General features: G+C 44.6%; 1 protein-coding gene across 3 annotated transcripts in view; it reads left to right on the top strand.

The window, feature by feature from the left end:
* LOC135485750 (E3 ubiquitin-protein ligase UBR2-like) overlaps positions 1–26,071 on the top strand; it is a 650,469-nt gene that overhangs the window by 27,089 nt on the left and 597,309 nt on the right. For 2 of the 3 annotated variants that reach the window (XM_064768147.1, XM_064768145.1), the window contains exons 3-5: positions 6,023–6,101; positions 7,192–7,302; positions 13,098–13,298. In XM_064768147.1, coding sequence (XP_064624217.1) covers positions 6,023–6,101; positions 7,192–7,302; positions 13,098–13,298 — 391 coding nt within the window. The remainder of the gene's footprint in view (positions 1–6,022; positions 6,102–7,191; positions 7,303–13,097; positions 13,299–26,071) is intronic. The other variant, XM_064768146.1, reaches the window with a different exon arrangement.

Raw genomic sequence — 26,071 nt, 5'->3', positions numbered from 1 at the left:
TAAGGTCACAGAGGTCAAACGGCAAAAATTGGCTGTTAGAGTGTAACTTTGGCACGTTTCTTTTAAAACGACTGAAGCTATGAACCTGAAACTGGGTATACATGGCCGTATAGGTCAGATAACCTCAGATAACACATTCCAGTCCAATCTGATTCTCAACTTGGCCACCTTGGGCCCAAATCTGAAAACTTTCAGAATTGTGATTATAGCACCAGTCTGATGAACATGGGACCAGCTAACCCACCATACAGTATTACATGTACTTGCACATGGTTTTTGATTTTACCTCATAAAACTTTTTTATTTGGCTACATACTGTAACACTTTCTGTAACTGGCATGAATTAATTGTCTACTAAATATACTTACGGTGAGCACAATGGCCCCTGGCCGTTTCATTAGCTCACCTCTTAGCAGAGGTGAGCTTATCCCATACCGTGGCGTCCATCGTCGTCGTCGTCGTCGTCCGTCGTCCGTTAGCAGGGCACGTTTCGTAACTGTTAGAGCTATTGAGTTGAAACTTGGGACACATGTACCCTTATGTAATGACACCTTGGAGACCAAGATTCGGTCTGATTCGTTTCATGGTTTGGCCACCAGGGGGCCAAACGTTAAAAGTGAAAATATGCAATATCTCCCTTAATAGTAGTCAGGAAATTTTGAAAAAAATATGGTAGGTACTTCTAGCAAAGGTGCATCATATATCATCCGGGTTTTTGATTTGACTTCCTTTTCAAGGTCACAGAGGTCAAATGGTGTAAATTGGCCGTTAGGATGTAACGATGGCACGTTTCTAAACTGCAATGACTATTGATACCAAATTTGGTACACATTTACCCCTTAGTCAGGTGATCTCAGGGACCGAAGTTTGGTCCAATATGATTCACGACTTGACCACCAGGGGGCAAAATCCAAAAACCTTAAAAAATGTGATTATTCCTTAACTTCTTGCCCGATTGCCACCAATTTGATATCATTGGTACATCTAACCACCATACAGTATATGTCACACAGGTTTTTAATTTGACCTTCTTGTCAAGGTCACAGAGGTCAAATGGCGTAAATTCGCCGTCAGGCCGTAACTATGGCACGTTTCTTAACTGCAATGACTATTGATCACAAATTAAGTACACATGTACCCCTTGGTCAGGTGATCTCAGGTACCGAAGTTTGGTGCAATCTGATTTGCCGTTTGGCCTCCAGGAGGGGGCCAAATCCTAAATTCTTCAAAATGCCATTATTCCTAGTAATGACTTGCCCGATTGGCACCAATTTTATATCATAGGTATATCTAATTCTAACAACCATTCAATGTGTCACCCGGGTCTTCTTTGATTTGGCCTACTTTTCAAGGTCACAGAGGTCGAATGTACTGTAAATTGGCCATTTTGGGGAAATTGTAATTGCTTGGACCTACATCAAACCTAACACTACATAACACAATACCATGCTCTATATCCATCTTTCCTCCACATGAGGTGAGCACAATGGCCCTGGCCATTTCATTTGTTAACATTGTCACTTTTTCTCAAGCTGTCCTACAGCCAAGTCTTTGTCTGTCAAAGATCGAGTGGACAAGGTGAAAGGAGCCAAAGCCTGCTTTAATTGCCTTCGCACTACACATTTTGTCGATTCTTGTAAATCGTCGCACTGTTGGATATGTTCCAAAAACCATCACACTTTACTTCATTTTGAGAAGCGTGGAGTAGGTGAAACTACGAGTAGCAGTCCAACCCAAAAGCAGTCTGACCTTACCAAACCCAGGCAAGACAAACCTGAGACAACCAAATCATCAAGTTCCTTCGTCAAAGCATTTGAGATGGATATTAATATCCTCTTACAGTCTGCGATTGCCAAACTAGAGTCCAAGAGTGCAGTGACAAAGGGTTGTGTTCTTTTTGACACAGGCAGTGGCGCAACATTTATAAGTCAGAGGATGGCTAACAGACTTCAGTTGAAGGGAAAATCGATTTCAGCGGAATTCACTTTAGCTGGAGGAAAGTCATTGTTGCTAGAGACACAATGAGTGACGCTTCAGTTGTCAAGCGCTATTCCTGGATGGAGAGGGGAGGTATTTGAAATTGTTGGATGTGTGTTAGACTGCCCTTGTGCCGACATCAATGATGTTCAGGAGGACTTGTCGCAACTGGAGCATCTGAGGGGTTTGCAACTAGCAGACAACTTTCCAAGGAAAAAACAACCTGTGGACATTCTTTTAGGGATCCAGGATACCATGAATATTTTACAAGAGAAACGACTGACTGGACCAAGAACTCACCTTCTGCTCAAAAGAGTTACATTGGGTGGATTGTGTCCGGACCGTGCCCCATGATCAGAGAAAGTCAAGCAAGACTACCGCTCAACCATTCCATGTTCCATATCAAGGATGAGATTGAAATAGCTACAAAGCACTGGGAGTTGGAACATCTAGGTATTCTGCCAACTGAGTTGACAAAACCCTCCGAAAGAGCAAGAAGCTGTAAGGCAACACAAGGCCATAACCATAATAGATGGGAATCAGTACCAGACTGGATTACTAAAACACCCGTCATGAATTGACAGGCACTTGAAATCAAACAAGCCACAAGCGACAAAGAGACTTATCAGCCTGGAATATCGTTTAAAAAGGGAGCCTGAGCTTGCTGTAAGGCATCAGGAAGCAGATACTTGAGCTTATTCAAACTGGACGTGATGAGCGTGTTATTGAGGAGCAAGAACCTAAAGGCCACCAAGTTTGGTACCTGCCACATCACCCTGTTGTGAGAGAGGATAAGACCACTACAAAGGTGTTTTCGATGGCTCTATAAAAGGACCAGAAGGAGTTTCTTTGAACGACACTTTGCTGCCAGGGCCGGCCTTACAACCCGACCTGCCAGTGTATTACGTAGATTCCGGAGACACAAATTTGCCATCATCGCTGATGTAGAGAAGATGTTCCTCCAGGCAACATGGAGCCTACTACAGAGAGAGATAGTCAGCGATTTTTGTGGAGAGACTTAGATGACACCAAGCCTCCAGAAGTCTACCGATTAACAACAGTGACTTTCGGATTGTCGCCCTCACCATTTTCGAGCATCAGAACCTTGCTTGATTATGTTGCCTCCAAACGAGAGTGATACCCCAAAGCTGTTAAGGAAATTGAGGAGAATATCTTTGCAGATGATGCATGTGCTCACTGGTGATGATAATGCAGACGAAGCAACACAGTTAGCAGTTGACCTGACAGAAGTGTTGGAGCCTGGATGGAATCTAAGAAAATTCTTATCAAACGAGCCGGAGGTCTTGACAAAGCTAGCACCAGAGGACAGAGCCTGCAAGTCTTCAGAGAAACTTGTTGGAGAGGAGATTACTAATAAAGCCCTGGGGATCCGATACTTACCAGAGTAAGCAGCTTGAAACACGTTCCAGGGAAGTTTAACCCCGCAGATCTGTGTTCCCGGGGATTGTGTGCAGCAGAACTAGTAGAGTCAGAACTATGGTGGAGAGGACCACCATTTCTTCAACGAGGGGAATCAGAATGGCCAGCACCAAACCTGATTGTTCGGAAAGTGAAACAACCGATGTGAACTCAAAGAAGAAACCACCGAAGTTGGCACGCATATTGCATGTGGAAAAGGTGAACGAGAAAGCAAGATATGCAGAACTCACTGAATATGTGAAAAGGTTCAGTTCTTTGAACCATTTCGTTGGAACAATGGCCTTGATGTGTTCCCTATCAGCGAGAAAACCTAAGGACGATGTGCCAGATATTGCACCACTGAGAAAACGAGGGGAGGTCACACTTGCGGATCATAGACAAGAGATGTTGTTTTGGATTTGATTGGCTCAGCAAAAGGCCTTTCCAGATAAAATTGGTCTGCTGAAAGAGAATAAACCCTTGCCTGAAAAGAATCCACTTCTTCATTTGAGTTCCTACTGGGGTGCCGAGTCAGAGGACATCTGCACTACAGCCCACTACCAGAACAAACACCTCACCCAATCATCTTGCACGTCATGATCCATTTGTTGAGCTACTTGTCATGCATTTCCATGTTGTGAACACTGGAGCAGCACAGACACTGACAAGTTTGAGATGTCAATATATGATTATGCACGGAAAACAAGAGGTCCGCAGAATTCTCTTCCAATGTATAAAATGCAAGGAGCCTGTCCAAATTGAACAGCAGATGGCACCATTGCCTGAGTTGCGCATCACCCCCACACCGAGTTTCAAGCACGTAGAAATCTCATACCTTGATTTTCAGAGGGGAGGATGTTCAAGTCAGCACTTAGTTTTATTTGGGTTTTTTTGGGCCACACCCTGTGTACCAAGTATTTTAGTAACTGAGCATTAGTGCAGAGGGCAGCATCAGTGTTGCAGAACTATGTGGTAGAAAGAGCTAGGCCATGTTTCTCGTCTTTTCTCCTTGATTTGTGGCAGAAATTAGATTTACTGAGATGTATATTTCATTTCCTGAAGTAGAATGAAGAAGAGTTACCCTTGTATTAAGAAACTGCTTTGTGAGTTTATTCCATCAGAACTACCACAGGCACATGGTCAGAGGACAGGCACATGGTCAGAGGAGGAGGAGCTACAGAGATACCAATCAGTATCAGAGTACAATGGGTGAGGTCAGAACTCCGTGTATGTTATGTGTTACGTGTTAGTGTTACAGATCTGTAACAGATCTGTAATACTAACCACCAATTCTGACCTTGAGATAAACACCGGTGTGACACTGCTGTTAGTGTTACAGATCTGTTAAAAATCATACATTCTAACAGCTCCTGTAACATGCGGTGTTACACCTAACAGATCTGTAACAGGACATGTTAACTTAATCATAGCAAACTGAAATCTGTTAAGCTTGTTTTTTGAATAACTTTTTTGTTTCCAGACGAATCAGCTAGGGGTTTTCACTAAATTTGTTCGAAATAACTATTCTTACTGTCAAACATCTTGTCAGTAATGTATTCTGATTGTGGTAGATTTTAGAAACTTTAACCACTAGGTGGTTAAGGATCTGTTAAACGTTCTGGAGGTCAGAATACTGCCTGTTAGTGTTAGTGTTAGCAGCCATCTTTGATTGGTTTGTTGAATCCTGAAAGATGATTTTCGAGCCAGATTTGCAAGTTGTTGCTGTTCAGAGAGCTGAAAACTTTGTTCGCACACCTGCTAGTAGCACAGAACCTACAGAGAGGCACATACGACTCACAGAAGAGCAGCTTAATGGGTTAGTGGACGAATTCCATGCCTGGAGAAATCAAGGCAGAGCCCTTCTTACCACCTCAAAGGAAATGATGGAAACTTTTCTCATGTATGTCGCATCTGGTGGATATTACAGACAGGTTGGGTATGCTGTGGGCAAGGCAAAGCCAACAGTTATCGCAAATCTTCATCTTGTAGCCAGATTTTTCATGGACATAGCGCCTCAGCATGTGTTTTTTCTCCAGCCTGCTGAATTCGATGAACTCTGTCGTGATTTAATTGATATCAATGGGGATATTCGCCGAGTTCTGCTATACATCGATGGTGTGATTATTAGGATTCAGAGGCCAGATCACGCTGGAAATGCGTACTTCTGTGGTAGAAATGGAAAAAGCTGCGATTCCTTGAATTTGCAGTATTTAGTTGATAAGCATGCTCGTATTCGCCATGTGATCAGCGGAATAAGTGGTGCCACTCATGATAAAACTGCTGCCGAGTGAACACTGCTAACACCATGTTAACAGGCTGCTAACAGGCTGTTAACAGGCTGCTAACAGCCTGTTAACATAATGTTAACAGGCTGTTAGCCAGAACTGCATGTTTGGTGGTTCAGGTTAACAGGGATGTTAACAGATCTGTAACACTAACACGTAACACATAATATACACGGAGTTCTGACCTCACCCATTGTATAGCTTTCGACTACTTCTTTTTTGTGAAGAGGTGACAAGGATACATCACATATCATACAGGTTTTTGATTTGACCAGCTTGGTCAAATGGCGTAAATTGGCTGTTGGAGAGTAACTGTGGTCCATTCCTTTTTTAATTTTCAGTGATTGTGGTGTTGACCCAACCTGTGTACTCTGTATCCAGTGTTTTCAAAAGAGTGACCACAGAAGACATAGGTATCGGGTGAGTATTACTATGTTACATCAACAATTAACCCATGAAATAGATTGATTTCCACCAACTCTTTTCATCTGCTTGTGATTTCTTGGGAATGTTTACGTTAGGCTCCTTGTTACCCTAAGGTGTCTGTCTGTTCAAAAACTTGTTTCCAGAGCATATCTTCTTTTTTAATTACTAATTTTTCAATTACTAAGATTTATCTGACCAATCAATTACTAAACAATTAATTGCTATGATTTTTCTTATTAATTTATTACCAATAAATAGCTAAATTGAAATACTAATTTTATTGTAATTATAATGGTAAGATTTAAGTCCTGGGAAGTAGCTGAAATTTACAGTTATTGGTTTGTATATCGCATATCTCTATAACTATTGTGGCTAGGCTTTTCATCTTTGCGTGGTTCGAAGGTCTTACTATAATGGTGCCATTTTGCTTTTTGACAGTTTTGATAATTTTCCAACTTGCACTTGGCCCCAGTGGGCAGGTCATGTGACTAACTACTTTTGGTTGTATCTCAAGATTACTGCTAGGTAAAATCATGAGATTTTTACTGTTGTATGGTTAGGTGTTTGCAATGTATGCCTATGGCTTAGTATATAGCTCACATTAGCATGTAACGTATTACAGGTATCAGGAATCCCAGGGTTGTTGGCAGGTTGCCACAAGGGTTAAAATATGTGTTGGCCTACAGGTTCAGATCACACCATTGAATATTATATAACATATTGATTATTTATTGTGGCGAGCTAGCAACGATTTGTTGTGTGAGAGTCGGGTCTGAGCAATGGCATAGACTAGTTCTACATTGGATTTGTTGTATGAGAGAGTGTATCATATACCATACGCCGAGATATTAAACAAGAATCATGAGGAATCATGAGTTGTCCTTTGATCGATCAAGTAGCTGAGATGTTAACTAAGATGAGGCAACACCTGGTGTGGTGGCCCTCTCCCAGCTAGTCCCCACAGAACTGAGAGGAGCCACCTAGCAGCATCGACACCAGGAAGGTACCATAAACATGTACGACCTCACACTGTGGACACTACACAATGTAAATAAATGTTGATGTTAAATGGTGTGTTTTTCAGATGAGTACATCAGGTGGAGGTGGATACTGTGACTGCGGTGACAAAGAAGCTTGGAAGACTGCTGCCTTCTGTCATATTCATGCCGAGGGATTAGAAACCCAAGTAGATCATGTAAGCAATTGTTCACTGGTTGCATCAAAATTTATGCATCGAACAAAAATCTGCATCCTGAAGTTGGAAAATATATTTTGATAAAACAACATAGGTCTGTTTCCAGTGCAGTAGCTTGTGCTGGAAACTGCACAGTTTTCACCAGCATCGTCTTAATTTCTTTGAAAGTTATTGGCCTACAATTGTTGTAGTTGACCGCAAAGTCCTGTGAAAGTAGATCCAGGCGGTAACCGGAAAAACGCCGACCGACCGACTGACCGACCGACCTACCGTCATATGCAGTATCCCTTTCGCTTTTCTATAGCACATGTATCTGTGTAGTGCCCAGCGCAATAGAGGTGATGGATTCCGACATGTCTGACACCAGCATCTTCAGTCAATTATACCGGGAAAACGAGCCCACGCAGTAAGGAACTGATAACGATACTCTAAAGATATGCTTTGTCTACATGGTCGGTGGATATAAAAACATGATTTGGGCCTAATCTATGCACTGTAGTTTTTCTACTCGAGTGTCTCGACCGATGCAATGCATGAACTGCAACGCGCAATATGCATTTGTTGTCATTTGAACAGCGCACGTGCGCTTGTTTACAATTTCATTTCACATGACCTGCTATCGTGGATTGGATATATCACACGAAACTCCTTGGGTTGGTAGGTCGGTCGGTCGGTCGGTCGGTCGGTCGGTCGGTCGGTCGGTCAGTCGGCGTTTTTCCGGTTACCGATCCAGGCCTCTAAACTTCTAAAATTCTGTCCAAACACTGGCATTTTATGTTGTCCTGTCCTTAGCTTGACTTGAGAACCTTTCATTCAAAGTAGTGTGGCAAGGATGTGTATGACCTAGATAGGATAAAACACGTTAAATAGATAGCATGCAAGGATCGTACCCAAAATGCCTGTCATCAGCCAGGTTTGAAATACATGCATTTAACTACTTCGATACGGTCGACAGTGGTCATGTGACATCAAAACAGATAAGGATCAAGAATGGCAATCAGAACAGACAAGGATCACGAACAAGCTTTTCACTCATCACCATCTGTTTAAAAATCATCAGCGTTTGGTCTAATGGCCTTGTGGGTAATGCAGCAGTGTTGACACTTAATCTCTGTTGAGATTTATTTTCAGCGTTCCTTTTAGGTGGCACATGTTCAGACCTGTGCACTCCTATATGTTACTTAGTTTCTATTGTTTCGGTGTAACCCTCTTCCATGAGTCCTCCAACAAACCCTTCATAATATATATTCTTTAGAAGCCTTTATACCGGTGACATGTCCAATCTATCTGATGTTTCTTTTCCTCACAGTTAACAATAATGTGTCATGTTGCCCTACAAATCCGGTAATTTTTTCTTGTTCACTCACATTGCTAGTTTCAAGATTTGGTTGGAGGTGTCAGGAGTTCGCGGGGCAAACTCGGAGGCTTCTCCACAGTATTTTTAATAATGATAATCGAGCTACGAGCTAATAAGGTAAAAAACAATGGAGCTATCAAACCCACATGCGCAACTATCATCCCTGAATGTTCCAGCGCTCTCCACCAAGCGGAGGTGTTGTCTGGAAACAATTTTTGTTGTCCTTTGATAACTAAAAGTTAAAAAAGTTAAAGTTTAGGGTTTATAGTCTGATATCAACTACGATATAGGTTATCATCCGACTTTCAGTTTTAACCCCGGTCTGTCCTAAAACAGTAGACCACAGATGAGCTGCTCAATCAGCGCTATAATCTGTGCATTTCTGACCGGTACCCATTTATACACCTGGGTGCAGAGAGGCAACTAAGACAGAGAGACCAGCCTACAGTCTCACGCTGACAGTGGGGATCGAACCCGGGACCTCTTGACCGCTGGTCGAGAGTCCAAGCCACTACACCACAGTGGCTCCCTTTAACTACATGAAGCAAAATAGCTCATTATCTCGTGAACGAAGCAAATATCAATATATTGCCTTGTTGCAAATCATCTGATCCACTTTCCCTGAAAATTGCATAACGATGCCATTTTAAAAGTGAGCTAGGAGCTAACAATGGAGGTCATTATTGTGCAAATTAGTTACATAACTGAAAAAATAAAACCCACATGCACAACGTCAACATCTCACCTATCATCCAAGAAAATTTCAGTGCTCTCCAAGCGGTTATGGAGGAGTTGTCGAAAAACAATTTATTTGTCATAATTTTGCCAAAATTAGCCATAAAACAATAGATGCAAATTATGCAAATTATGCAAATTATCAATGATAAGAAGGACTGTGTAATTTTTAGCTGCCAGTGAAGCTAATCGTATACTGTCGTTTCTACCTTAAAGCCTTTAGTGCCGGACTACTCCTGGATATCGTGTGAATTTTTATCTCAACAAGATGTTCAAGGAAGGAGTTTTGGTTGCTGTGCATGCTTACTAGTGGCAAAAGTACAACAGCCGCTTTTGTCAGTATCAAGTGACGCCGTCATGAGCGGGCGAAATAGTGCTCAGTTAATTCAGTAATATTTACAGTTTTTGATGTCACTTTACGATTATAAACGATCGACCGTGTTTTATGATACTTCTTTGTCATGATTCTGTCAGTAATTTTGATGTAAGTGAGCATAATTGAGAATATTAAATTGATATCGCATATTTATTCGCAGAAGACTGTCAGGCCAGTTTTCTAGAAACCACGGTGAGTGAGAATTTTTAGCTCAGCTGACAAAGTCAGCGAAGCTGGTAATATTACTAAGGGAATGGTGTCCGTCCTTCCTGCCATCCTGCCATCCTTCCATGTCAATTTTGGGCATTTTGTAACCGTAAGACCTAGGCACTTTGTTGACGCTGCTAAATTAGGAGTAGCCCAAGGGGAACTCAGAAACCAAAAATCAGCGCGATCCGCCCTACATTCGGCGAATGAGGTCATCAGGAAGTTTAAACTTCTTTCCTTTATACCTCGGGCCACAGAGGAAATATTGTTTTCAAATCTGGCCGAATATTTTTTAATAATTTTTCATTTTGACTTGTAATGGAATTAGTTTAGTTTTCACCGCCAGTTGGTGCTACAGGCACATTTGACAGATTTTTTGACGATTCAAAAGCCCGGGTTATGACGTATAGTTGCGCAGTTGTATTCTGCGCATTGAATTGGCCAGGGAACCAGGCTATATTTCAGCATACCCACTGTGACCAGTGTAAAGATGGAAGATTGATTTTGCAACAAGTAACCAATTTTCTGCTAAAAAGTAGTCAAGTAGGCGATATTATCACTAGTTCCTTTCAGTGGGTAGTCATAAGGTCTTAAGGGTATACTTTCAGAAATTAGTTCTTGAAAATTTGGCCACAATTCTGTGAAAACGATATCGGAAGTGCACGCTCTGTTCGCGATGTATTTTGAAGTGGAGAATTCCCACAGTATGTGCAGTGAATCGGCATGATTCTGTTTGCATATTACTTTTTAGTACTACGATTCTCACATGAGTAAAAAGTAGACGTTTTAAGCAACACAATAATGTTGCTCCAATAAAAAAATTGATTGCAAATTGACGGAGCTACGGCATTCTGTTCGGCAATTGTCAGCGCTGATAAAATACATTGCATGCTAATGTATGCCAAATGGCACACTTTAAAAAGCGTTCATTGGACAACGTAGGGAATCACCAGAAATGACGTCATCGCTGGTCTAAATCTTCTATCTATATAATAATATTAGAAGGGGGACGAATAAAGTCACACTTAGAGGCGTTGGATCGCCTTGAAATTTTGCATGAATGGTGGTGACACCTTACCCTGATGCAACGTCTTGGTTTTATTCAAAAATTTACTTCAGCGGAGCAGAAATGAGGGATTTTTAATCGGACACTGTCAATTCTCCTTACCACTCACAGAAGCCAAGCCATTGCTGTTAAGTTATGCAGGGGCTTAATCAATTACCTGCACTCCCTGTGGGGTGAATTACATTACCTTTTGAACAGCTGGCTGTAGGGGGTTGATTGGAACAGCCGGTATACCTGCTGACCTGCTGAACCCAGGTAAATGATATTTTCAATCCACGATTGCAGGTCACCTGATTTTCGAGATTTCGCGGGAAATGTGTGCAGTTCAAATGTAAACAAAAATGTATTTTTGGTACTTTTGGTTGCTGGACTTGGGTTTTCCCGCAGTTAGGAGCTGGGGTCAAATTGGTGGTCTATTGTTTATGGGTGCTGTTTTAGTCAGAGGTAGCCCTTGATTGTGAAGGGATTTTCAAATATGAAAACGACCCTTTGTATTGTAAATCCAATCACCTGCAGGACAGGTCAATTTCTCTCAATAAAATTAATTTTGTTGACTCCTGTAATCTCTACCTTATCAAAAAAAAGACAGTGGTGTTAGTCCCAAACTGGTCATTTCTATTTATTTTGACCTCTGTTAAATCAGGATACCTCTCAATTACAGACAGCATTTTGTATCCTTGTGCTGTACAACCTAGCCTGGACATACCACAGTTGTCCATGGAGAAGTCTCATCCTCTCTGACACTTCTTTTCTGTAAAGCTACCGATACAACATACTGAACTAGGGATATCTTCCGTTGCCTCCTGTAATATTTACATACCATGGCTGATTAGTTCAATCATATTTCATCCAGCTGGCAGCTCTGCATTGGAAATCTTAGTGGTATAACGTGTTCTCTTGACCTTCAAACAGTAGTATAAAGCTGATATTTACTACTTTACACCCTCAGTCCTATGTTATTAGGTCATCCAGCTGAGCGCCAGGCCCTTGGGCCTCTTGTTGTGACAGCAATCGGCCCCAAAATCATGTTAAAACACTGCATCAGACAAAATTAACTCATCAGACGCTGTGCGTGACAGCACAACAGAGAAAAGAAATAACAGAATGTCTCTTTGAAAATATTATTGAATGGAATGTGTCCACAAAGTGGACCAAAACATGGTGGATGACTATGGCAAAAGAAGAGGGATGACACTGAAAAATCTTCCTTTTTTAACCTTTGAGCTATAATGACAATAGTCTGCGACTTGTTGAAGGAATAGAAAGGGTTTGTAGAAATTGATTTGGTCGCAAACTGGTGTAAAAATTAACCAGCATCTGTCGTCCATCATCGTCTTCATCATTGTTGTCCGTTTTGTAAGTGCTGGAGCTAACGACTTGAATGCGAATCTAATATCTATAGTCAACATTAGTCTGTCATGTTGAGACTCATACATTACAGTAATGAGTCTTCTTTGAGATTGGCCAATATTGGCTACACACTGGTCACCTTTCGGGACTTTTAGAACCAAATACGTTGACGCAATCTAAACACCAGAGGTGCGCATCGATTTTTATACACAACATTATTTGGCGAATAAATCTGCAAGTGCACGATAGTCAATTATGATCAAATTGCGTAATTTGTTAAAGAAACAGACAACTTATGTTAAAAGCTAACAGCAGTTTCTCTGTGCTAAATAGAACATTTAAAACTTTTCAGTTTATTCTGAGGCACCAGACCTGTCACGGATTTAGCGTCAACTGTGGTGCCTAATTGTATTAGGCGAGATCAGCATTTGAAAACCTGTTTTTTTGCTTTCTTAGTGGGCAACTTGTTTTCTTTTGACTTAATGTACGATAAGACGGAGTGCTGCCATCTTCTAATAATATTTATAACAAAGTGACCTCTCTGTCTATCATTTGCCACATGCCCCTACATTGTAGCTTGCCTGGAGTGTTAATATGAATCTAATATCTGATGGATCTGTGTAGTACTTAGTTCTTAGTGACTGCATGGTAGTGAAAGGGTTTAGTAATGGTTCATGATTAAAACCTATCGAATTGTGTTTCAGGACCCTGTTTCAACACTACCTGCTGACCTAAGAGAAAGAGCAGAGCAATTGTATGGAATTTTACTGCAGTACATTTTGAAGTTATTGAGATGGGAGACTGATGAATGTGCTGACAATTTGCCAAGAGGTTTACAACCTGAAGAGCCTGATAATACCTTTGTAACTATGTTGTTCAATGATGAAGTCCATACGTATGAACAGGTAAGAGACTCCTTTCAGTTGCTTGACCTTCCATCTTGATGGGCAGCCTGCCTTAGGTGGTGCCTGGAATAATGTTTGCATCACATTTGAACGATATTCCTAATTTTCAGTCAAATCCGATAACCAATATGGCCGCCAGGGGGCCATCTTGAAAATTAAAACAAAGTCCTATAACTCTGAAACTAATGATCGGATTGCAATTAAATTTCATGTGATAATGTATCTATGTGCTTTCAATAATATCCCAAATTTTCAGTCAAATCCGATGCCCAAAGTCATCGAAGTCCTATTACTCCTTTACTGTTGAACGGATGTCAACCAAGTTCCATGTGACATGAACACTCTACAATAACCCTGAATCTCATGAACAATTTTGCCGCCAGTTGGCCATCTTAAAAATTCAATAAAATCTTATTATGCCTATTACAACTGATTGGATGTCAACCAATTTTCATGTGACAATGTATCTATTTTACTCGCCACGATTATCCCTTCAAATTCAGTCAACTTGATAACCAAAATGCTATACTTAGATGGTACCGGTAATCTTTTTTGTGCCATTGAGCCAAGAAGAAGAATATTATTGAATGGAATCAAAACTGGTGAGACTAGGCAAACCACTGCTCAATGCTGCATGACATGGATTAAAAATTACCTTACCTTATTTGTGGAACCAAATATTGGTAAAGAAAGAAAGTGATTAAATTTGACTGGGTCGTTTTGAGATGGGGTTGTTGAAAAAATTTTACGTAATTTTGAGAACATCCTCGCTTCTTTGCTTTAAATAGAAGATGACAGATATATGGTTGTCCAATTAAAAAATAGCGAAATATCGTTATAAATATTATTAAGATTAACCTATTTAAAATTCTTATTAATCTGTTATCAAAGAATAATTATTGGGTTAGGTTTTTGAAACATGACAGACTCACGGCTGGCCAGTACAGTCACGTGACGTAAACAGATCGATCGAATCTACAGTTTCTTCGTGAATTCATTTCGACCCAAATACATCACTGCTATAATAAGAAAACTGCACTAAAGGCTGATCCGAGTCACCAGATCGAAAGAGATGATTTTCTCTGGCAATGGGCAATGTGCCCAGAAATACATTCCGTTTTCTCGATATGACCTACTTTCTGGCCTCCAGGTGGCCATCTTGGAAATCGGTTTCTTGCCTTTTTGAAGCTAATGGTTGTACGTAGAGTGATGAAATTTTTATGGTGGGTGTATCTAATAAGGTTAAATGACATGTCACCTGGGTTTTTGGTTTGACCTACTTTTCAAGGTCACAGAGGTCAAAGTTCATAAATCACCGATGGGTTGCACGTGTTGTTTCTATTTGAGCTAGAAGGTTCTAATCTTGTGAGGGCATATATCAAGGGACCCTCTATTCTACCTCAAAAAGTTGTCTCGCTCGGACTTCAAATATGACCAGGGCGGCCATCTTGAAAATGAAACAAAGTCGGATTGCAACCAAATTTCATGTGATTGTATATCAATGTACTCTCTACAACATCCATCGACCGATAATGCCGCCAGGCGGCCATCTTGAAAATTAAACAAAGTCCTATTACTCTGAAACTAATGATCCGATTGCAACCAAACTTCATGTGATTATGTATCTATGTACTCTTATCAACATCTCTAATTTTCAGTCAAATCCAAAGAAAAATATGGCCGCCATGTTGAAAATCCAACGAAGTCCTATTACTCCTAAACTGTTGAATAGGTGTCAACCAATTTCCATGTGACATGTACACTCTTCAATGACCCTGAAATTCAGTCATCTTTATAACCAAAATGCTTTACTTAGATGGTACCGAAATTTTCTTTTGTGCCATGGAGCCGAGAAGAATAATATCATTTATTCAATGGAATCAAAACTGCTAAAAACTAGCCAGAAACTGTTCTCCCCATATCCACTGCAAATGACATGCATTACATTACCCGAGATGAGCACATTGTCCCTGGATCATTTCTTATTTGACACAAACATATTGTGATGCGAAGATGTCAAGTCGGACATAACTTTTGAGCTGACGACGCCGCTCCTCACAAAATCATCGACGGGGCAAATTTCAACGTTATGACGTTACAAAGGCTGCAATGAAAATGTTGCAAAGCGGAATGTTGCAAAGTCTTTCAACAGTCAAGAGTCTGGATCCCATGAGAGTGCACAGGATTATTTCTCGTGTGATCCAGATATTTTTTATTGCATGGGCGGATTACCCTCCTGGGTCATGCGATATTTGTTTCAGGCACTTTCAGACATTTTGCTTCAAAATATACACTTGAATGTTGAGAAGGGTTTTCGATCACTTTATATCATAAAAGACTGTCGCTGGTTCACCTTCCGTGATTTTGGAAGAATTTGAATGGTGAACTTTCGGGGTAAAATTTTGCTTTTCTGTGGTTTTGTCTACTGATCAATAAACTTAAGGTACATGATAAATGATTTTTCAATCGTAGAACTGGCTTGACAGGTGCTGAGTTAGTAGATTTAGAGCCAATTTATCATGTCATACATCATTTATTCAAATAAATGTGTTTTTTTACTCTGAATTTGGCATTTTTGTGAATGTGAGTGCTCTTTTCCACTGAATTTCATTTCTGGGTTCGCTGTATTTGTATGCCTGTAACATGTGTATAAATGCACTGTACGGAGCAGAGGTTGTGTTTTTAGTGTAGGCTTGCTTGCGGTACACACTACACAGTATACAATGGGTATTTTATGTCGTTCATACTCTACCCAGGTCAGACTTTTGCATGCGTACTCCATTCGGACACACCCGAGGAAGAAATAATCTATCTATAATAGAAATCTCTTAGCTAGTTCGCTTAGCTACACCTAGGCGGCGCCCCTATACAGCCTCTGCCTCGTGTGAGCCGCTATCACCAGTACTTCTTCCTCGGCACACTGTACATTGTACAGAGTTTCTCTCGCGTTGTTTTTTCGCCAAATTCTGGCCAATTCTACGCTCAAGAAGGACACCCCGGGACACCTTCGGGACGCTTATTGATTCTAGGAGACGGGTGAGATCGTTCTTTTACTATCCTCACTCGATTTCTGCTTTTGGAGCGTGCTTTTTCTGCCGTCTTCCAAGAAATTTTTTTCTCCGTTTTCCCTGGCTGTTGGTCACGTGACCGTTTGTTTTATACTTTTGTGGTTTTTTCTGATAGAAATTCGGCGTAATGACGTTATTGCTGTCCTTTCTTTACTTCTTTGGGTGTTCCACCCTTTGTTCTGGACCTCCTGCCCTTCAGGGCGGGTTTTAGAGGTCCTTTTAGGGGTGTATTGGGGATTCATAGTCCCCGGCCCGGTTCTTCCCCGTGTCGGGGTGCGGGTAGTTCCGCCCCCGGGATGCCTTCCTCTTCTCCCGGCACCGCCGGCAAGAAGACGAAGAAGGTGAGGAGAGGGGTGCGACCCTCAAAGGGAAGGGGGTCTTTGACTCTCTCTCCCTCGCCCTCCTCACGGACCCCCACTAAGCGGCGAGGTCCACGGGACCATGGGGGGTTTTGACCCCTCCCGACCCCTCCCCCAGGCCGGGCACCCCTCTTTTGGGGGTGTGCCCCCTGGGGAGGCCTTGGGTTTGAGTGTTGGTGACCCTGATTCAGGGACACTCCCCAGGGCTAGCCCTGCCCCCTTTCCAGGGGGCACGGCTCCAGGTGGGACTCGGGACGTTTTACGTCCCGACGCCCCCACCCGTCATGGGTTGGTGAGCAGCGTCGCCCCCGGTGAGCCGCCTGTTATTTCAGGTGTGCTCCCCATCCCCCCTGGGTTTGCAACGGGGTTGCGGCCGCTGTCTTTACCGACGGCAGCTGGCTCTGCCAGCGCCACGGTTGAGTCCACGGCCACTCCGGGGATCCGCCACCCCTTCGCTTTGGGGCGGGCTCGGTCGTCTCTTCGGATGCCCCCTAGTGGGGCAAGACCGGTTTTCACTTTCCCGTCTTTGCCGCCGTTCACCGCACCCAGAGGTGTCCTGCCCGGTGTGGGCAGGGGGGTCGGTGATCGACCACTATTCACGGCGAGGGGCCCTGGTCCCCCCCCCCCCCCGTTATGGGTGCCGTCAGACCGTCCATTTCCCCGGTCTGGCCCCACCCTGGTCTGTCGGGTATGTCGGGGTTGACGGGTGTGGCTGCCGATCAGGCATGCCCCCCTCCCCTCCTGTGCCTGCCCCACGGGAGGCCGATTTGAGCTCTGAGCCTCAGCCTCTTGCTTCCTCTCTCACGGAGGAGCAACGGCAGTTGCTTAGGAGCCTGACGGACCACATGGAGGCTTCCAACCTCCATAACAGGTCCTCGGCTCGCCCATCCCAGAGGCCGGTGGCTTTTGATTTGAGTCATCAGCCAATGGACTGTGAGTTTAGCGACTCACAGTCTTTTTCGGCCTCTCAGGCTGACCCCCCCTCTGGGGGTGAGGACTCCGTCATTGTCGCGGGTATGCGCGACTTGCGCGCTCTTGTTCGGCATTTGTGCCGCAAGACACTTGTCCTCTCCCGACGGTCAACCCAGCCCTCGGTAAGGTGCCGTTCGACTTGTTCGGCGACGCCTCCGAGCAGGAGTCAGATGCGGTCCCTGACCGGGCTTTTCAAGAATTGCCCGCGTCTCCGGCCCTGATTAGAGCCTCCACATGGTTGGATACGGCTCTCAGGGATACAGCGCCTTCTTGCGGGGGTCACTGGCGCGCCCTGGTCTCGACGCTCCCGTCTACGGGGCCGGGTGCCTGGACTCGGGCTGGGAAGCGATTCACGACCGCTTCCCCTCCAAGCCTGTCCTATTGACCCGATTATTATCGGGTCTCACCGTCGGGAACCGACCCGGTTTCACTGTCGCCCCTAAGGACGACATCCAACTTTCGGGTTTGGTACCCCCTAAAGTGCTTTCTTCTTCTGCCTTAAAGGATGCGAAGAATGACGAGGCCTTGGGTAAGGAGACTCAGGCGGTGTTATCTTACGCCGACCTGACTCTGTGTGCCCTTACCAGGTCTTTAGCCGCGGATTCCTCGGAGGAACAGCTCGTTCTCGCGATGTCCCTCCAGCAGTCCCTGCAGCATGCCAGTGATCTGACTGCTAAGCAGACAGCTAACGGTGTGCTAAAACGCCGTGACCTGCTCATCGGGGGGGTTGAGCACGGTCAGGTCCCAGTTTCTGCGGGGGGGGGGCATTAAGGACCGCTCCATTGAGTGGCCCTTTCTTGTTCCATGACTCCCTGCGTGACACCATGGGTGCTCAGGCTCAGTCTGATCGCCTGATGGAGTCAGTCTTGACTCCTCAGGCCGCCCCCCGTCCGTGTTCCTATTCACAGGCCGCGGGCAGGGGACTACAGGTGGGGTCTCGACGCCCCCGAGGTTCGTTGTCTCCTCGTGGGCCCTCGTCCTCGCGTGGCTCCTCCTCCTTTCGTCCCCAAGGGCAGGTAGAAGCTGCGGCTCCCTGTCGCTGGTCCAATAAGCGCCACCGCTCCTCAGGCAGGGGCGGGAGCGGCGGGCAGCCCAAGCATCCCTTCCAAGAGAAGGGTCGCGGGGGCAAGCGCAAGTGACTCTTTAGTCCTACCTTCTGCGCCTCCAGGTTGCGCCCCCACAGTTGGCGTCGTGGGAGGCAGACTGCGACACTTCGCACACTTTCGGGACCAGTGGTGTCAAAAAGACTCCCCCGTGCCCATGCTCCGACAAGGTGTCCGATTGGACTTTTCCCGTCCCCCCCATGACGTCGACTCCCACCCCGGTGTCCCCGCCAGTAGACCCCGTCAGGGCGCTTGCCCTTTGATCGGAGGTCCTGTCTCTTCTCAAGAAGCAGGCAGTGAGGCTGGTGGACAACCATTCCTCCCCGGGCTTTTACAGCCACGTCTTCTTGGTCCCCAAGAAGTCGGGGAAGTGGAGACTGGTCATCGACCTGTCCAGCTTGAATCGGTTCCTCCGGGTCCCCAGCTTCAAGATGGAGACAACCAGGTAAGGTTTATCAGTTTCAGGCCCTTCCTTTCGGCCTGGCTTCTGCTCCGCTGATTTTCACAACAGTCGTCAAGGCACTTGCCGCGCCTTTTCACGCCATGGGCTTAAAGCTCCATTGCTATCTCGATGACTGGCTGCTACGGCACCAGGCTCATCGCCGTCTGGGAAAGCAGGCAAAGTTTCTGCTCGTCACAACCAGACAGGCAGGGTGGTTGTTAAATTGGGACAAATCCGAGCTGAACGCAGCTCTGGATTATGTTCTTCGTGGGGGTGCGATTTTGCACACGAGAGGGTCTGATGTCCCCCCTCCAGACTGAATTCGCAAGATTCGGTCCTTGGTCGGGATTTTTCGCCGTCAGGACAGCGCCACAGCCCGACAGTTTCTGTCGCTGCTGGGGCTACTCAATTCGGCAGCGGACCAGGTTCCGCCTGTATATGCGCCCACTCCAGCTCCTCCTGCTGTTGAGTTGGCGTCCATTCACGGACTCCCTCGACCAGCGGATATTTATCCCGGGGTCCCTCCTGGGGGAGGTGTGGAGTTTCTGGGGTTCGAAGACGGAGCTCCTCCGCTGAGTGCAGCTCAGCCCTCCGTCGCCCCAGATGTCCCTGTTCACGGACGCCTCCCTTTATGGTTGGGGCGCCCATTTGAACGAAGGGGACCTGACCACCAAGGGCACGTGGTCAGAGGAGGATGCGCGTCTCTCGATCAATATCCTCGAGATGCAGGCTGTCATCCTGGCCGTGAGGGCCTTCACGTCTCATCTGAGGGGTCGCAGGGTTTCTCTTTTCTCCGACAATTCGACGGTGGTCGCTTATATTCGGAGACAGGGGGGGGGAGGAGATCCGACACATTGTGCCGTCTCACTTGGGAGCTCCTGCAGCTTTGTTGTGCTAGGATATCCAGCTCCTCCCCGTCACATCCCCGGCAAGAGAAATATCTTGGCCGACGCCCTTTCCAGGTCGGACCGTCTGGTCCAGACAGAGTGGACCCTCCATCGCGAGGTGGTCTCTTGCCTGGGGGCCCTGTGGGATGCTCCGGTCGTGGACTTGTTTGCGACTCGGTTGAACAAGAGGTTCCCCCTGTACTACTCACCCCTTCCGGACGGGGAGGCCTTGGGAGTGGACAGCCCGTCAGCCTCCTGGGACGGCCTCAATGCTTATGCATACCCGCCAACCCCTCTGTTGCTACCGGTACTCAACAAGGTGGCCAGTTCGCGGGTGAGACTTTGTCTGATAGCACCGTGCTGGCCGAACCAGGCCTGGTTCCCGGTTCTGCTGGAGCTGCTGACGGATCACCCCCACCGCTTGCCGACGTGGGACCGTCTGCTTTATCACCCGATCGGCCGGGTCTATCATCAAGACCCTTCTTTTAACAGGCTTCACGCCTGGAGGCTGTCGGGTATTTCCTCCGAGAGAGAGGCTTTTCGGAAGACGTTATCCGTAAAGTCGCCCAACCTCAGAGACAGTCTACCCTTGATTCATGCGATAGCAAGTGGGCTGTCTTTCGAGACTGGTGTCGGGAGCACGGAGTTTCTCCGGTCGCTCCCTCTCTTCCCAACTTCCTCGACTTCTTGAATTTTCTATTCTCGGTCAGGAAGTTTTCGGTTCAGGGAGTGAAAGGTTATCGCTCCGCCGTTTCGGTCACCTTAAAGCTGACTGAATTGTGGCAACCGTCTTGGGATGACGCTGTTTCATCGTTGCTTCGCAATATGTCTTTGGAGCGTCCTCGCTCCATTCAGCTCTCCTCCAAGTGGGACCTCTCGGTGGTCTTAAGGGCTCTCATGAAATTTCCATTTGAACCCATGCATCAGGCAGATTTTAAACATCTGACCTTTAAGACCGTTTTCCTGGTGGCTTTGGCCACGGCACAGCGGCGGTCTGAGCTCCATGCTTTAGCCTTTGATAAATTGGCTTTCACTGAGAGGGGCGCGGTCCTAGAATTTGTCCCAGGCCTTCTGGCTAAAAACCAGGCGCCGCACACCTCCAGGTGCCCGGTTTTTATCCCCTCGTTATCCGCTACGGTCTCTAGAGACCTCCCGGACAGAACTCTCTGTCCTGTTCGGGCATTGAAGTTCTATTCTAAAAAGACTAAGGAGCCTGCTATTGGCCTAGGCAGGAAGCGCCTCTTTTTGTCTTATAGAGAGGGGTTTACTAGGGAGATAGCTGCAGCCACAGTCGCCAGATGGTTGGTGGCCACCATCCGGATGGCTTATTCTACGACACTCGTTTCTCCAGAGCTTCGTCGCCTAGGCGCCATTTCGGCCAACGAGATTCGGGCCATTTCTACTTCGTGGGCCGAGTATAAGGGAGTGGGGCTGAACGAGGTTTTAGATGCAGCTACGTGGAGTTCTCACTCTTCATTCTCCCAGTATTATATGCGCGATTGTTCCAGGTTAACAGACGGTATGCTGTCTCTTGGTCCAATTGTCGCCACTCAGCACGTGGTCTAGGTGTTTCCCTGCCTACACCACTCGTCGATTTTCTCTCGTCTTGTCCTCCCTCCTTTTTAAGCGGGGGGGGGGGGGACTAAGGTTCTATAGACTGTCGTCGGGTTCGGGCATGCGCGTTGCCCCGTCCAGCTGTCCTAGGGTTCAGCCGCCTAGGACTTTTGAGAGTTAGTCAGTGAGACCGCTCCATGTTATTCTGGGGCGTGCTCTCCTTCTTGTAAAAAAAAAGAATTTTTTCCATATTGTGTCTCTTGACGATATGTGCTGAGCTTATACCGTGTTGAGGTGGTTTTGTCCCCGTCTAGGAGGGGATGGGTTTTCCCAGTTATGCTTCCCTTTGTTGTCAAACGGCCTGTTGACCTCTAGCCCGGTCATTTTGGATGTCTCGCTTTTTGGCTCACCGTGGGGGAGCTTATATAATATTGCAGTGTCTGGGGTCCGGCGTCCGGCGTTTTGCCATTTGAGTGTTACTATGGCACATTTCTTGACCCCTAAAGCTTGAACTTGAAACTTGTTACACATGACCCCCCTACATCAGATATCCTCTGACCCCAAATTTCAGTCGATCTGCAAAATACAGGAAAAATCGGTAAAATACTGGAGGCCGCTTTTTCCGCCTCCACGTGTAGTTTATTTATAATGGGTCACCTAGCAAATTCTGATATAGAACATGTTTTGGAAGGATTCAAAAGCCATTAATGCAGCCCAAATAGGGAAAAAATATATGGAAATGACTTTGATAAAGGGAGACTATAGACACAAGCCAGGCCGGCCGGATTCAGAAGGAACTTGTCACCTTTCTTGCAATACATACAAACTATTCACACAATTGTATGAGGAATACAATTAATGAATATTACTAGATGGGAGAACACAGGCATCGGAAAATTAAAGTTAGCTTTTCAAAACGCAATCTTAGATGTCACCACTTCAGTGCATCCAATCTCAACCAATTCATCTAATATTTACTCATAAACTGTAGGTGTTTTTTTTCTTCAAAAAACCCTTCCAAAAAACCTTTTTAGCTCAGCTGACAAAGTCAGCGAAGCTAGTAATATTACTTAGGGAATGGTGTCTGTCCTTCCTTCCGTGTCACTTTTGGGCATTTTGTAACCGCAAGGCCTAGGCACTTCCTTGATGCTGCTAAATTAGGCGAAACCCTAGATGAACTCAGAAACCAAAAATCAGCGCGATCTGACCTACATAAAGTGAATGAGGTCATCGGGAAGTTTAAACTTCATTCCTTTATACCTCGGTCCACAGAGGAAATAATGTTTTCACATCTGGCCAAATATTTTTTGATAATTTTTCATTTTTACTTGCAATGGAATTTTTGACGATTCAAAAGCACGGGTTATGACATATAGTTGCGCAGTTGTATTCTGCGCATGGAATTGGCCAAGGAACCAGGCTATATTTCAGCATACCCACTGTGACCAGTCCAAAGATGGAAGATGACTTTGCAACATGCCATTACACGGTAATTAACCAATTTTCTGCTAAAAAGAAGTCAAGTAGGCGATATTATCACTAGTTCCTTTCAGTGGTTAGTCAAAAGGTCTTTAGGAGGGACAACTTTCAGAAATTAGTTCTTGAAAATTTGGCCACAATTCTGTGAAAACGATATTAGAAGTGCATGCTCTGTTTGAGATGTATTTTGAAGTGGAGATTTCCCATAGTAAGTCCAGTGAATCGGCATGATTCTGTTTGCATTTGAGTTTTAGTGCTACGATTCTTACATGAGTAAAAAGTAGACATTCCAAGCAACACAGTAATGTTACTCCCATAACAATTGATTCAAAATTGACGGAGCTACGGCATTCTGTTCGGCAATTGGCAGCTTTGATAAAATACATTGCATGCTAATGCATGCCAAATGGCACACTTTAAAAAGAGCTCATTGGTCAACGTAGGGAATCACTAGAAATGATGTCATCGCTGGTCTAAATAAAAAATATATTGGTTCCCGATCGACTCACTAGGGATACGCAGTAGAGCACAATGTCATGAAAAACGACCCTTTGTAAATTCCATCACCTTGCAGGACAGGTCAATTTCTTTAATAAAGTTAATTTTGTTGGCTCCTGTAATCTCTACCTGATTTAAAAAAAACCACAGTGGTGTTAGTCCCAAACTGGTCATTATATCCGCACTTTCGGAGAAAGTTCGGATATTGTTTTTATCAGGATTGTCCGTCTGACCGTCTGTATGTCACACTCTTGTGACCTCTCTACATTCTGAACGAGTTCGCCTAGACATTTCTATTTGATGTCCACGTGTATCAGGTGAATATCAAGGCCAAGTTCGATAAAGGCTAATTTCGGACTCAAGATGGTCGACTGGCGGCCATTTTGTTGTAAAACTTCCAAATCCCTTGTGACCTCTCTACATTCTGAACGAATTCGCCTAGACATTTCATATTTAATGTGCACGTGTATGGGGTGAATATCAAGGCCAAGTTCGATAATGGGTGACTTCGCACTCAAGATGGCCGACTGGCAGCCATTTTGTTGTAAAACTTCCAAATCCCTTGTGACCTCTACATTCTGAACGAGTTCGCCTAGACATTTCATATTTAATGTGCACGTGTATGGGGTGAATATCAAGGCCAAGTTCGATAATGGGTGACTTCGCACTCAAGATGGCCGACTGGCAGCCATTTTGTTGTAAAACTTCCAAATCCCTTGTGACCTCTCTAAGTTCTGAACGAGTTCGCCTTGACATTTTATATTTGGTGTGCACGTGTATCGGGTGAATATCATGGCCAAGTTCGATAATGGCTGATTTCGCACTCAAAATGGCCGACCGTCGGCCATTTTGTTGTAAAACTTGCAAATGCCTTGTGACCTCTCTACATTATGAACGAGTTCACTTAGACATTTCATATTTGGTGTGCATGTGTATTTGGTGAATATCAAGGCCAAGTTTGATAATGGCTGATTTCGCACTCAAGATGGCCGACTAGTGGCCTTTTTGTTGTAAAACTTAGAATTGCCTTGTGACCTCTCTACATTCTGAACGAGTTCACCTAGACATTTCATATTTGGTGTGCACATGTATGGGGTGAATATCAAGGCGAAGTTAGATAATGGCTGATTTTGCACTCAAGATGGCCGACTGGCGGCCTTTTTGTTGTAAAACTTGGTAATGCCTTGTGACCTCTCTACATTCTTAACAAGTTCACCTGGACATTTCATATCTAGTGTGCACGTGTATGGGGTGAATATCAAGGCAAAGTTAGATAATGGCTGATTTTGCACTCAAGATGGCCTACTGGCGGCCTTTTTGTTGTAAAACTTGGAAATGCTTTGTGACCTCTCTACATTCTGAACGAGTTCACCTTGACATTTCTCGCTATAGAAATAGACTACCCAAAATAACAATAAAAGCCACTCTAATCATCAGCTTCCTTCTTTACTATTCTATTCTATTCCATTCCATAACACTACCAGCAACCTGATTTCACCAAAGTGGGGATATACTAGCATTTGCCAGCAAACGCGGTGCCTCTAGTACCCTGGGTCCAACTTCTGGTGCCACCATTACATTTGAACAATTGTAAGGTTACTGTCCTACAGGTAGCATTTCCTTAACTAGTACAGTACAACCTCTCTATTGCAGACACCCATGGGACTGGGCCAGGTGTCCTTAATAGAGAGGTGTCCTTAATAGAGAGGTTATGCCAAATCGTCTGATTGGTCTTGGTTTTCTCTGTGTCGACATCTAGCATAGAAACTTTAAACCTGTTAACTGATCGGTCTTTGCTTGTGATGTTGCTTTGAATGATGTGAGCTACTTTGGAACTCAGAGAGTAAATAATCTCTCTAGTAAAATGTGCCCCTTTTATTGACATGTCTCCGCGACATGAAAAAAAACCCATAATTTCTGTCCATCGGCCACCTTTGATTATTAATTAATTTTTTCTAATTTCTCTACTCGCGTATATTCGCTACAACACTGACAAAACCGCTTGGATTTATGAATGTCCGTTGACACAATAGGCTTATGTGATTAAATGAAAAGTTGATGATTTTTTTTTTTGCCAGAGATGAATCCGAGGAAAGGTATAATTTATTAGGTGCCAACAGTGGGCTATAATTGTGAGTAGCAGGAAAAACAGAAAAATGCCAATGATACCTCAGAGAGTATGGGGGATTGAGTTATTGATATTGCTGACAATCTACAATCTGTAGCACAATATGTTATATGAATTACAAGGTATTCCTAGAGCGCAACACGCTCCATTTAGATTAAACCTGAGCAGAGGGCCAGTGCCAAAGTCATGAGACTAGACCCTAAGTAATATGATAATGCCTTTATTATCCTGAATGCAACTGCTTTTTCCTAACCGGAGGCCAACCAGCACTACGGGTGGCAGG

The sequence above is a fragment of the Lineus longissimus genome, chromosome 3, assembly GCF_910592395.1.
Source record: "Lineus longissimus chromosome 3, tnLinLong1.2, whole genome shotgun sequence".
NCBI lineage: Eukaryota > Metazoa > Nemertea > Pilidiophora > Heteronemertea > Lineidae > Lineus > Lineus longissimus.
This window is presented reverse-complemented; position numbering and strand designations above follow the sequence as displayed.